Source organism: Nicotiana tabacum, chromosome 9 (assembly GCF_000715075.1).
Source record: "Nicotiana tabacum cultivar K326 chromosome 9, ASM71507v2, whole genome shotgun sequence".
Lineage (NCBI taxonomy): Eukaryota > Viridiplantae > Streptophyta > Magnoliopsida > Solanales > Solanaceae > Nicotiana > Nicotiana tabacum.
In genome coordinates, this window is record NC_134088.1 from 120,983,096 (window position 1) to 120,997,101 (window position 14,006).

Sequence of the window (14,006 nt, forward strand, 5' to 3'; positions counted from 1 at the left end):
CTTACTCCCAGAACCCATGACCAACTCAAGTCAACCCTTTCCAATTCCCCTTCGTTCAAAACCATACCGGCAAATTCATCTCGTTTCTTCCTCATATGATTTATTATATTTTAATTTTTTTTCTATGTCCTTTCTTACTTTATTTTCCTTACTTATCTTCCTTATCGAATCCGTAAAGCAATTGATTTTTTACCTTAATTATGAGCCAATATAATAGCTTTATTTTTAGTCAAAATTGCCGACGCGCCTGAAGATTCACCTACTCTTCTTCCCATTCACAGGTTCGGACTTATCAGTTGAATGTAGACAGGTTTGAGGTAGGCGTTTCATTTGTTACTGATTGGATTATAATTTTGGAAGTTCAATTACATATATTTCTCTCATGATTTTCAGTTCAAATTCCACTGATTATGGGTAAGTATTTTAGTCCTTTTTTGTTAAAATAATCACCAGCAGCTCTTCTTCCCTATTTCAATACTCAAATCTCGCCCCAATCCTCGAATTCCTTGTTGACAAAATTCTTTTTTTTTTTATATTTTAAATCTTTATTTATTTGGATGATTCTTTTCCATTTTAGTGACACGACTTAAGTCAAATTTACTACTATAAATACCACTAGTTCTATACACTAGGGGGGACCTGGAATCACGATTTTCACTATATAGCTATTCTATTCTCCTATGTTTTTCCGAGGTAAAAATCAAGGCAGAGCTTTAGTCTTTATCTTCGTTCCAGACAAAGCTAGTCTTTATATTTGCTCTCGATAGTCGGATTCTTTCTTGTGGTTGTTGTTCGAAATGCATCACTACAATTATTAGGTTTATTTTGCTGTTGAAACTCTGGTCGCGGGAGCTATTTATTTGGATTCCTGATTTTCTTATTAATTCGGCGCTTCAGGAACTGGTTAGCTTCCTGGCAATGCAATCCTTTTATTTTCTCCCTCTATATGGTAGTTCTTTGTAAAGTAGCCGCTTTAGTTTATTCATGTTTGAGTTGCCTGAATGTGTAAAGCATTCTGCTAGGAAGCGTGCAGGTCAGTTCTTCCTCTTCTTGTTGGTGTGTTTTGCTCGAGTTCTGTGATCCCTATCCATACTAGAAAGCATGATCGTAGGACTGAGAATTGCTAAAACGGGTGAAACCTATTGTTTTGATAAAACTAGAGAGATCTGCTTAATATGTTATATTCGAGTATCGGGTACCATTCTTAATTTTAGTTGATATGCAGAATTTGATAATTAGACACCGTTGCTTGTATGATTAACATGGTAATTATTTCGTAAAAAAGAGACTTAAATCCGTTATGTGAAATGTCTGTGAGATGTGTATGTTGTATGTGCGAGGAAGGCAAGTTTCTATTAAAATCAACAAGATTTGGATTGCTACTTATTTCCTTCTTTTACTTAGTTTAAGTTATGGACAATATGAATAACTAAAGATTCTCCCTTTCAGAATTAATATTGAAGGTTGATTATCTGTTTTTAATAAGAGCTTTTCAGTTGTATGTATAATGTGTCATTGCATGTTTAATTATCAAATAACTGACTACTATGGATATTGTTTACCCAAAAAACGGATAGAGTTAAATTTGTACGCAGTTCTAAAGATATGTGGTATCACTTAATACAAATCGTAGGAATAAATAGAAATATCAAATATTAATTGCAAATAATGCAAAATAAACAAGGTTGGAAAGAAAATAATTTTTAGGACTAAGCAAGATGATTCAGTTAATGAAACCTAAAAGAATAATCCTTGAATATCTGAGAATATGGTGCTTGAATTACCATGTAAGCATGAAACAAATGCCTTCTACAGAAATGTGGCTATCCCCTTTATAGTGGAGGATCCTTTCTTAGATATAATTAAAATACATAGGAGAGAACCCATGATAAATCAACTTTTCCCTAATTTTCGCCGAGATTCTCTCCCTTAGTGTGTTTGCAACGGCTCTTGTCTGTGAGCTCGAGTTCGATCGGCCTCGGTGCTGGTCGGTATTGCTCCTAGAGCTCGATATGGATTCGGGATCGGGTGATGATTCGGACTTGGTCGTGGTTGGCCTCTGCCCCATAAGATCGAAATCATCTCATCATAGTTCGATTCGGACCCGAGCTCGATAATGACTTCAAACTCAGTGTTTGACTTATACCTGAAATCTGACGCTCATTCGTACCATCTTCGGAACCTAACCCGATATTACGAAGTCTTTCTTCGATCCATTATGTTTCGACCTCGATCAATGGTATGAAGGCCGAAATCTATTTTTACCGTATACAGATAGTCCCCTCGTTTCTCGGGAAGGATGTGGTGAGAAATAATATGATTTTTCAATGGCTCGATTGGATTATAAGCTGATGTTCACATTGAGCTCGATCATGACGCACGTGATAGCTTTCCCGTCGATTTAGTTTTTCAAGGCATTTAATGCATGTCAGACGGTTGTCGGCCACCGCTGATATTGAACCATCATTGGTTTAATATATAAATAGCCCTTCCTTTTACCATTTATCACTTTTACAACTCCAATCTTCCATACTTCCCAAGTTTGTTTTCATACCCTCTAAGTTTATTCGAAAATCTATGATTCCTCTTTGCAAAAGCCCTTCTTCAAATTTACCTTATTCCGGACCTTTAAATTCAAAAATGGCGAAAACATCACAAATCACTCCTCAGAAAGAAAAAGTTTCATCTTCACAGTCTGTCGCCGACGAAACATCAGTAGAGCCACAGCCTTAGGAGTGTATTCTCGGGGCATGTGTTCTTACCTCTGATTTTAAGGTTGATAAAGGCTCATCGGTTCCCGGGCGATGTTAGCCAGTATAGACGTACATGTGTTCAATAACCGAGAAGCACCTCAAACAGCTAAAGAAATATTGTAATTGGGAGAAAAAAGAAATAATAATCCCTTCTTCTGACGAAGATATCACCACTTATGTGAAAGGGTTTTTGAGTGTGTATACTTACCTTTTCACGTTAGTCCCCCTCGACTTGATTCGATACTTTGTGAACAAAATCAATGGGATGTCGTTCACCCTCGAGTATCTCATCTGATTGTACCGTCCTCGACTTTTATGAGGAGGGTTAATAAAACTTCAGCGTCGGGCTACCAAGGCTCTGTTCTCGAGCATTGACGAGGATAGGGATCGAGGCTGGATGGAAAGGTTTGTTCAAGTAAGGACTTTGGACCTGATTCCGACTGAAAAGATGTCTTTTCCCGAGGATTGGAATATGAAATGTAAGTGTAATTCTGCTGTTACTTCCTTCTATTTTGTCCTTTTATTTCTTTTCTCACCGATACTCCTCTTTTTGTGATGCAGCGATTCCCTGGATGCCCGGAGCAGTTCCCGATCTCGAAAACTAGGTACGAGACCTATCTTCAACCTCCACATACGCTGAGCGCTCATGGGGTGATTTGTCAAAAGGCCGATGGGAGGCCATAAATCATGGTAAGCCCCTTCCCCGTACTTTTTGGTAGTTCGAACGAGACGTTTTACATATACTCTAATAAACTTTCCCGTATGTAGGTGTGGGTAAAGATGCAGTTTTGAGGCCCTCGTCCTTCGAGGAAGAGGCTTCGGCTTCTCTTCCAAAGCCGGTGAAAGACAAAAAAAAAAGAGCCTATGTTCCCGAAGATCCAAAGCTGAAGAAGAGGACGACTCATAAGCCGAACAAGAATACCATTCCTTTGACCGTAGAATCAGTTTTGCATTTAACGCACGAAGAAGAAGAAGAAGAAGAGAACAATGGGTCCGCGCTGGCGGCCCGAACGAAGAAACCACCGATGTCCCACAGGCAGCTAGATCGATGATGGTTCATAAGGCTCTTCCTCGAACTAAGGATATATCAGAGCAATATTTGGGCAGTGTCCCGGAGTTGTCGGAGATCGAAGATGCTTCCCATCGAAGCCAACATATGGAGGATAGGTCTGAAGAGGCTCTCCTCGAATCTCTTCGAACAAAGAGAATTCTCCAGGTGTTTCACTTGGGGCAGTATCAGTCGAAGACTCACCCACCTTCCCTGATTTTTCTGCATGGGCAATTCGAGAAGCCCAAGCTTTGGGGGCCCTTGAGCTAGACATGCCACATGATGGAGAGGATCCTTTTCGTGACCTGTTTACAAGTGTCGAGGACGTTGTCGGTACCAATGATGTACTAGATCTTTTTCATGGGGTACAACATTCTTTGAATCAAGTAAGCCTTGAATTATTTTGTCGGTATTACCTTTATGTTTACTTTTCTTTTCTAACTTTGTTTTTCTTTGCAGGCCGCGACAGTTCATCGAGAAACATGTTCTCGGTCCTGAACTAAGTTGCATCGATACGAGGCCGACCTTCAATGGGTTACGAAGGAGAGGAACTCCCTTAAACTCCTCTTAGGGAAAAGGGGAGAGGAACTAAAAGACCTCCGAGCTAAGTTGGCCAAGGCTCGCCAAGATCAGACCGATCTGTCCGAGCAGGTAATAATACTTTTAAAAGCCTATGGGCTCGATACCGGAATGATAGCTAATATTTCGGTCTCACAGCTGCAGCAAAGAATTGAGATGATCGAAAAATTCCGTGAAGTAGTCGATGTGATAAAAGCGGAGTCTTTGAAGTGGAAAGAGGGTGTAGACCGCTTTGCTGTAGAGAGAGAAGCTGCTCGAGCTCAAGTATCATCGGCCGAAAACCAACTTCAAAGAATGAAGGAGAAAGGGTCGGTTCAAGAAAGAAGAATAGAGGAGCTCGATGCTCGGTTGGCCACTGAACTTGCCAAGACCGAATCTGACGTCGAAAAGGCAAAGGCCGATGCAGATGCACTTATGGCCGTCTATCAGGCCGATGCTGAAGCTGCCCAGGTCCAAGCAAGAGAGGAAGCCGAGACCGCCGATACTCAAGAACATTGGGTCGCTGAACTTGCTAAGTACCGATCTCGGAGGGAGACCCTCGAGGAGATCCATGCTCGAGGTTTCGATCTCGCCGAAGAGATAAAAAGGGCTAAAGAACTCGAGGCCGATGCTGAAGCCTTGGCTTCCGATAATGATGATGATGATAATGATATTGATGATGGGAGTAAGAGCTGGTCCGAGAATAGGGGGAAGGCCGATGGAGAAGAGACCGCTCCTGGAGATAACCAAGAAACTTAGGCCTTAGTTTCTATGTCGTAATCAATCATGTAAACAATCTTGTATAGATATATAAATATCTTTTTCTTTTATCGACTTGCTTCTACTTTGTTTCCTACCTTGTGAAGATTATATTCATGCCTTTATTGAATTTGGACTTCATAGCATTTATAGCCGAGTGAGCGCTTACTCAAATTTGAAATAAGGTAGCCCATAGTCGTAGTAGGCGAGTTGAGTGATTACTTGAAGTAATACAGCCCGTAGGAGTAATAGTCGAGTGAGTGCTTGCTCCAACGCGAAATAAAGTAGCCCGTAGGCTTAGTAGTCGAGTGAATAATTCGAACTCGAAGTAATGTTGCCCGTAGGCTTAGTAGTCAAGTGAATGATTCGAACTCAAAGTAATGTAGCCCGTAGGCATAATGGTCGAGTGAGTCCTTGCCGTAACTCGAAATAAGAGTAGCCCATAGGCTTATTAGTCGAGTGAATGATTCTAACTTGAAGTAATGTAGCCCGTAGGCGTAATGGTCGAGTAAGTGCTTGCTCGAACTCAAAATGAGAGTAGCCCATAGGCTTATTAGTCGAGTGAATGATTCGAACTCAAAGTAATGTATCCCGTAGGTATAATGGTTGAGTGAGTGCTTGCTCGAACTCAAAATGAGAGTACACCGTAGGCTTATTAGTCAAGTGTATGATTCGAAATCGAAGTAATGTAGCTCGTAGGCATAATGGTCGAGTGAGTGCTTGCTCGAACTCGAAATGAGAGTAGCCTCTAGGCTTAGTAGTCGAGTGAATGGTTTGAACTCGAAGTAATGTAGCCCATAGGTGTAATATTCGAGTGAGTGCTTGCTCGAAATCGAAATAAGAGTAGACCGTAGGCTTAGTAGTCGAGTGAATGGTTCGAACTCGAAGTAATGTAGCCTGTAGGCGTAATGGTCGAGTGATTACTTGCTCGAACTATAAATGAAAGTTGCCCGTAGGCTTAGTAGTCGAGTGAATGGTTCGAACTCGAAGTAATGTAGCATGTAGGCGTAACAGTCGAGTGAGTACTTGCTCGAACTCGAAGTAATGTAGCCCGTAGGCATAATAGTCGAGTGAATGTTTCGAACTCGTTGATTTACCTCAATCCTTTTGCGTAATAAATCTCGGATATAAGATAAAATAAGAAATTTTTCTTTGCAAGTCATTTTACATGTGTCCATGTTTTGTGTCAGGACTCGGACCAACTACATGAGCATGGTTCGTTTTGACCATTAAGCTCTTACAATATTTCCTATCGAAACCCTGTTGTTATGAAGTAACTTCCTCGGATACTGTGAGATTTTTAAGAAGTTTAGCACGATCAATGGTTTCCTCGTTAACAATCTTGACGAAAAACCCATTTGGGATAAAATCGGTCTAAGGGAAAAAGAGTGCAACGCGTGCTTTCAGACCCAGGGCTTCGTATTGAAGGATTCATCCTAGCTCCTGATCGGACTCCTGCAGGGGTTAGTTTTGAAATGTAAACGAATCTGGGTGGGTCGTACCTTAGCAGTAGTATTGTTTTAGGTGCGACACATTCCAATTGCTCGATAATTGTTTGCCGTTTATAATACCGAGCTTGTATAATCCTTTTCCGACATTTTCGAGAACCTGATACGGTTCTTCCCAGTCTAGTCGTAGTTTTCCTTCATTTGGATTTCGGGTACTGAGGGTGACTTTCCTTAACACTAAGTCCCCGAGTTTAAAATGGCGAAGCTTGGTTCTTCGATTATAATATCTTTCGATTTGCTGCTTTTAGGCGGCCAATTGGACGAGAGCAGCTTCTCGTTTTTCATCTGAGAAATAGCTTTACCTTGGGCCGATGGTAGAGGGTCGACGATATCCATTCCCCATTTCATGAATGTCCATGGGGATAGGACTGAGTGAAGTTGCTCTCCGGGCTGATGGATCATTGGTGCAAACCTTTGACATTTGTCACATTTTCGAACAAACTCCTTTGCATCTTCGTCCATATCGATCCAATAATAACCTGCCCTGATTATATTTTGAACTAATGAATCGGCTCCGGAGTGATTTGCACAAGTTCCCTCGTGCGCCTCACGTAGGACGTAGTCGGTGTCTCCTGGACCTAAACATACTGCCAATGGTCCATAAAATATCCTTCGATAAAGTGTTCCGTCTGCAGTTAATGTGAATCGAGCAGCTTTGGTTCGTAGGGCCCTCAAATTTTTAGGGTCTGATGGGAGCTTTCCATTCTTTAAATATTCAATGTACCTGTTCCTCCAATCCCAAGTTAAGCTTGTAGAATTTGTCTCGGCATGTCCTTCTTCGATAACGGATCTCGAGAATTGAAATACAGTCCCCGAGCTTATCTCGCTCTCCTCGACCAATGATCCCAAATTTACAAGTGCATCAGCCTCACTGTTTTGCTCTCGTGGAACATGCTGTAGAGTCCATTCTTTGAAATGGTGCAAAGTGACATGCAGTTTGTCCAAATACCTCTGCATTCTATTTTCTCGAACTTTGAAGGTTTTGTTTACTTGGTTTACCACTAGTAAAGAGTCACACTTGGCTTCAATGACTTCTGTTCCCAAGCTTTTATCTAGCTTGAGACCTGCAATCATGGCCTCATATTCGGCCTCACTGTTAGTCAACTTAGTAGTTTTGATAGATTACCTAATAGTGTTACCCGTGGGTGGCTTTAAAATAATGCCTAGCCCGGACCCCTTCACATTTGAATCCCCGTCCGTAAAAAGGGTCCATTCCCCCAATAACGTACCCGATTTCAATAAGAGTTCTTTTTCGACTTTGGGTACGAGGGTCGGCGTGAAATAGGCCACGAAGTCCCCTAAATTTTGAGACTTGATGGTCGTACGGGGTTGATATTCGATATCGTACCCACTGAGTTCGACGACCAATTTGGCCAGCCGACCTGATAGTTCGGGCTTGTGCAAAATATTACGGAGCGGGTAAGTGATCAATATGCATATGGGGTGACATTGAAAGTACGGTTTTAACTTTCAGAGGCGCTTATCGGTGCAAGTGCCAACTTTTCTAAGTGTGGATATCTAGTTTCTGCTTCTCCTAAGGTTCGGCTTACATAATAGACGGGAAATTGTGTACCTTGATCTTCTCGAACTAGGACACCGCTTACCGTAATTTCTGATACTGCCAAGTACAAGCAAAGTTTTTCGTCTGTTTTTGGAGTGTGAAGCAGAAGAGGGATAGATAGATATCGTTTTAATTCCTCTAATGCCTATTGGCATTCCGGGGTCCAAGAGAATTCGTTCTTCTTTTTTAGTAGAGAGAAATATTTGTGACTTCGATCTGACGACCTTGTAATGAATCGGCCTAAGGCTGTAATCCATCCTGTTAGCCTCTGTACGGCTTTTACGCTGTCCACGGTGGAAATGTCTTCAATGGCCTTGATTTTATTGGGGTTAATCTTGATCCCCCGATTTGACACCATGAAGCCAAGGAACTTGCCTGTTTCTCGGGGTTGAGCTTCATGTTGTATTTCCTTAAGATCTCGAATGTTTCCTACAAATGGGTCAGATGGTCCTCTATGTGCAGGGATTTAACTAGCATGTCATCAATATAGACTTCCATCGATTTACCTATTTGTTCCTCGAACATTCTATTTACTAGGTGTTGGTACGTAGCTCCTGTATATTTTTGCCCGAAGGGCATCATATTATAATAATTGGTCCCATATTTGGTGAAAAGTGGTCCTGGTCTTCCGGGTTCATTTGGATTTGACTATACCCGGAATAGGCATAAAACAAGGCAAGGATGTCGTGGCCGGCCGTGGCATCGATCATGTGATCGATGTTGGGCAGCGGAAAAGAATCTTTGGGGCATGCTTTGTTCAAATTCTTATAATCTAGACACATTCTGAGTTTGTACCCTTTTGTAGGCACTACAACTATATTGGCTAACCATTCAGGATATTTCACCTCTCGAATGGACCCTATTTTGAGAAGTTTGGTTACCTCGTCTTTTATGAACGCGTATTTTACCTTGGACTGGGGTCTTCTCTTTTTCTTCACCGGTCTGAACTTAGGATCCAAGCTTACCCGATGCATCGTTATATCTGGTGGGATCCCTGTTATATATAAATAGGACCAGGCAAAACAATCTATGCTATTGATAAGAAATTGAATAAGCTTTTTCCTGAGTTCGTGGGTTAATCCCATCCCCGAGGATACCTTTCGCTCGGGCCATCGCTCGATTAGTATGACTTGCTCTAATTCCTCAATCGTTGATTGGGTAGCGTCGAAATCATCAGGAACCACGAAGGATCGAGGGTTACTTTGATCATCATCCTCATCGATCTTCTGATTTTATGGTTGGGTTAAAGCCGATGTCTGTGACTACTATTTGGCATCTTGTTCCCCCTTTGAGCCTGAACCATTTATCGATGAAGGCGAGGATATAGGAATTGTTACTTCGACCGTATACCGTTTTGATTCCCTCCAATGTTGGGAATTTTAGAACTTGGTGTAGGGTCGAAGTTACAACCCTCATGTTGTGGATCCATGGCCTTCCAAAAAGGGCGTTGTACCTTATGTTGCCTTCATTATGTGGAACTTCATTTCCTGGATGGTCCCGACAATGTTTATCGGTAGAATTACTTTGCCTTTGGTGGTTTCACATGCAATATTGAATCCATTAAGAACCAGGGTCGCGGGTACGATCTGACCTTGTAGACCGAGCTATTGTACGACCTTCAATCTAATGTTGTTAGCCGAGCTACCTGGATCAATTAACACATGCTTAACTTTAGTTTTATTCATAAGTACGGATATTACTATTGCATCATTGTGAGGTTGCACGACCCCTTCTGCATCTTCATCATTAAAGGACAAGGTTCCTATGGGTGCGTAATCCCAAGTTTGAAATCGCTTTTCTCTCGTAACCAATGTCTTAGTGTGTTTAAGTACCGACCCCTGAGGAGTATCGATGCCACCGATGATTATGTGGATGACATGCTGTGGTTCTTCCTGTTGGTTTTGCTTACCGAAATACCTGTTTTTAAAATGGTTTTTGGCTCTGTCGCATAAAATTCTTGAAGGTGCCCTTTATTGAATAATCGGGCTACTTCCTCTCTTAGTTGCCTGCAATCTTCCGTTCTGTGCCCATGGGTGCCATGATATTCACACATTTGATTGGGGTTCCTCTGAGCAGGATTGGTCTGAATGGGTCGAGGCCATTTAGTGTCCTTTGCGTCCGATAGTCATTACGATGGCGTATGCATCGATGCTAAAGTTATACTCTGATAGTTGTGGTGCTTCCTTAGGTCTAATATGACTATCGAACCCATTTCTATTCATCATTCCCCGAGATCCTTGGGTTCAAGTATTTCTCTTTTTGCTTCGTACGAGGTTACATGGAAGTTCGTTACCCCGACGATCTCCGTTGTATGGTTGGTATCGATCCTTGCTTGATCTTGATTCTCGATCGGCATCCCCTTTAAAACCGGACCCAGAACCCAACTGATCGTCTTCGACCCTTATTTTAGATTGATACCGATTGTGCACATCGGCCCAAGTAATAGCAGGGTATTCGATCAGGTTATGTTTCAGCCGTCGTGAAACCATCGAGCTCCATTCGTTCAGACCTTGAGTGAAAGCTTGAACGACCCAATCGTCTGTGACTGGTTGTAGATTCATTCTTCCATTTGGAAATGAGATACAAATTCTCTTAGCATCTCGTTATCCTTTTGCCTTACCTTGAATAGGTCCGACTTCCGCGTCTGGACTTTTATGGCCCCAGCATGTACTTTTACGAAAAACTCTCCTAGAATAGCAAAAGAATCAATTGAGTTAGATGTTAAATTATGATACCATAATATAGCCCCCTTCGACAGGGTTTCGCCAAATGTTTTCAATAATACAGATTCGATCTCATCATCTTCTAGATTGTTTCCTTTAATGGCACATGTGTAAGAGGTGACATGTTCGTTGGGGTCATTCATCCCATTATACTTAGGAATTTCGGGCATGCGAAACTTCTTAGGGATTGGTTTATGAGCCGCACTCGGGGGGAAAGGCTTCTCTATAAAGTTTTTAGAATCTAAGCCATTCGATATCGAGGGAAACTTTGGGATTTAATCAACCCTGGAGGTTTACGCTTCCACCTTTTTGCTGTTCTCTTTGATCCGTTTTGTCAGTTCTTCAAACATCTTAATAACTTCGGGATTAGTCCCTGATTCTTGCTCGTTTGACCTTGCTACAACTGGCTCTGTTCCGCGGGTGATCTCTCTGGATGGAGTCGGCTCCGGTCTGCTCAGTACCTGTGTTAGACTCTGTAACTGGGCTATTGCTACCTGTTGATCTTGCAACATTTCGAAAATCATACGCAAGTTGATTACGTTTTCCTCAATGTTATGGGTGTCTCGAGGTGCAGATCGAGTGCCGCCATGAATGCTATTTTCAGGTTCAGAATGTATGTTCGCCTCAATGGGCACATGCGAATTGACGTCTATCAGCACTTCTATTCGAGCTCCAACGGCGTTGACAAATGGTCTTTCGGTACCAGGTGTCAGGTTGTTGTTCTCATCTTTAAGGCCAGCTTCGTTGTCGCTAGGTAAGGCTATTTGATTGATGGTTAATCGTCACTAATCCGAAATTCAAGATACTTTCGGAAACAAGCGTAAAACAGTGTCTTAAACAATGTCTTTTTTCGGATTCATATCAAATAACCACTGTTATCCTTAGCCCCACGGTGGGAGCAAACTGTTTACCCAAAAAAATGGATAGAGTTGAATTTGTACGCAGTTCTAAGGATATGTGGTATCACTTAATACAAATCGTAGGGATAAATAGAAATATCAAATATGGATTGCAAAGAATGCAAAATAAACAAGGTTGGAAAGAAAACGATTTTTAGGACTAAGCAAGATGTTTCAATTAATGAAACCTAAAAGAATAGTCCTTGAATATCTGAGAATATAGTGCTTGAATTACCATGTAAGCATGAAAAAACTACCTTCTACAGAAATGTAGTCATCCCCTTTATAGTGGAGAATACTTCTTTAGATCAACTTTTTCCTAATTTCCGCCGAGATTCTCTCCCTTAGCGTGTTTGCAACGACTCTTGTCTGTGAGCTCGAGTTCGATCGGCCTCGGTGCTAGTCGGTATTGCTCCTAGAGCTCGATATGGATTCGGGATCGGGTGATGATTCGGACTTGATCGCGGTTGGCCACTGCCCCTTAAGATCGAAATCATCTCATCATAGTTCAATTCGGACCCGAGCTCGATAATGACTTCGAACTCAGTGTTTGACCTATACCCGAAATCTGACGCTCATTAGTACCATCTTTGGAACCCAACCCGATATTACGAAGTCTTTCTTCGATCCATTATGTTTCGACCTCGATCAATGGTACGAAAGCCGAAATTTATTTTGACCATATACAGATAGTCCCCTCATTTCTCGGGAAGGATGTGGTGAGAAACGATATGATTTTTTAATGGCTCGATTGGATTATAAGCTAATGTTCACATTGAGCTCAATCGTGACGCACATGATCGCTTTCCGGACGATTTAGTTTTTCAAGGCATTTAATGCATGCCAGACGGTTGTCAGCCACCGCTAATATTGAACCACCATTGCTTTAATATATAAATAGCCCTTTCTTTTACCATTTACCACTTTTACAACTCCAATCTTCCATACTTCCCAAGTTTGTTTTCATACCCTCTAAGTTTATTCGAAAATCTGTGATTCCTCTTTACAAAAGCCCTTCTTCAAATTTGCCAAATCTTTGTCTCTTTCTTCTATTCTCGACCTTTAAATTCGAAAATGGCGAAAACATTACAAACCACTCCTCAGAAAGAAAAAGTTTCATCTTCACAGTCTACCGCCGACGAAACACCAGTAGAGCCACGACCTTAGGAGTGTGTTCCCGAGGTGTGTGTTCTTACCTCTGATTTTAAGGTCGATAAAGGCTCATCGGTCCCCGGGCGATGTTAGCTAGTATAGATGTACATGTGTTCAATAACCGAGAAGCACCTCAAACAGCTAAAGAAAGATTGCAATTGGGAGAAAAAAGAAATAATAATCCCTTCTTCTGACGAAGATATCACCACTTACGTGATAGGGTTTTTGAGTGTGCCCTTTGAAATAACTAAGTCTTTTTTTTTTTACAATTTGGTACTCGATTTTTAGTAAAAGAAATTATTTTACTTTACTAGCTTTCCAATAAGCTTCTCGAGGGCTTAAACTTTTCTACTTGTAGAAGACGAGCTGAACCTATTTATGTTGGTAAACTTTATTATCACTAATAGTATTATCATTATCATTTGCTTATTTTTTGAAAAGAGGTAATTGTTTTTACCCACCTTGAATACATCTTTGGGATTTTGGCAACTGTTCTTTTCCCTTTTAGTGTCTACGCACGATACTCTAGTTTCATCTCAATGATCAGTACCTCCAATATAAATGGTCTGGACTATTTCTTGGAATAAGCTTTGATTTATCTCCTTTTACTACTCGTGAACATACCCATATGCTATGTTTAAGTTGACCGTTATGCGTCTTTGAACATTAAATAAGGAATCGCATTTCTTAAGAGTCCATTTCATTTATTTAATTAATTTGAAGGCCAACATGAGCCCTTACTTGTCTTATGTGTTACTTGTTTAAGTCTCAATGTGCTTATTTTATGTGACGCTAATAAGGATAGAAATAGAAACTTGAGATTTTCTTTAAGTCTAGAACCATCCCTTTAGAATAGTGTCCAAAGCCTCCTGAACTATAAGAATGAGACGAGTAGGATTACTAATGCACGATTTAGAATTAATTAGTGCGCTTTAAGTAATAACTTAAAGTTAGTAATGAGAGTAGCGGACATGATATATAAATTGCCCGAATAGTCATTGTACTCTTGGCTATAAAAGTATTAGCAGATTTTGCACGGGAGTTG

The 14,006-nt window shown here is 41.1% G+C and overlaps 1 protein-coding gene across 2 annotated transcripts; it reads left to right on the forward strand.

Annotated features, from left to right (window-relative positions):
• The first annotated feature begins 745 nt into the window (after positions 1-745).
• Positions 746-12,922, forward strand: LOC107759193 (uncharacterized). 2 transcript variants are annotated; one of them, XM_016577072.2, is made up of 5 exons: positions 748-3,232; positions 3,315-3,443; positions 3,522-4,187; positions 4,261-4,452; positions 4,519-12,922. In XM_016577072.2, exon 5 carries the CDS (start codon positions 4,537-4,539, stop codon positions 5,116-5,118), a length of 582 nt encoding a protein of 193 aa, XP_016432558.1. In that variant the 5' UTR covers positions 748-3,232; positions 3,315-3,443; positions 3,522-4,187; positions 4,261-4,452; positions 4,519-4,536; the 3' UTR covers positions 5,119-12,922. The 2 variants fall into 2 exon arrangements, with proteins under 2 accessions (XP_075078265.1, XP_016432558.1); XM_075222164.1 differs by having other exon boundaries at positions 746-3,232; positions 4,261-12,922.
• Positions 12,923-14,006: the final 1,084 nt, after the last annotated feature.

What these genes read in the sequence shown, in the direction of transcription:
- LOC107759193 (XM_075222164.1), top strand. Translation starts at nt 4,492, where the DNA reads ATGATAGCTAATATTTCGGTCTCACAGCTGCAGCAAAGAATTGAGATG.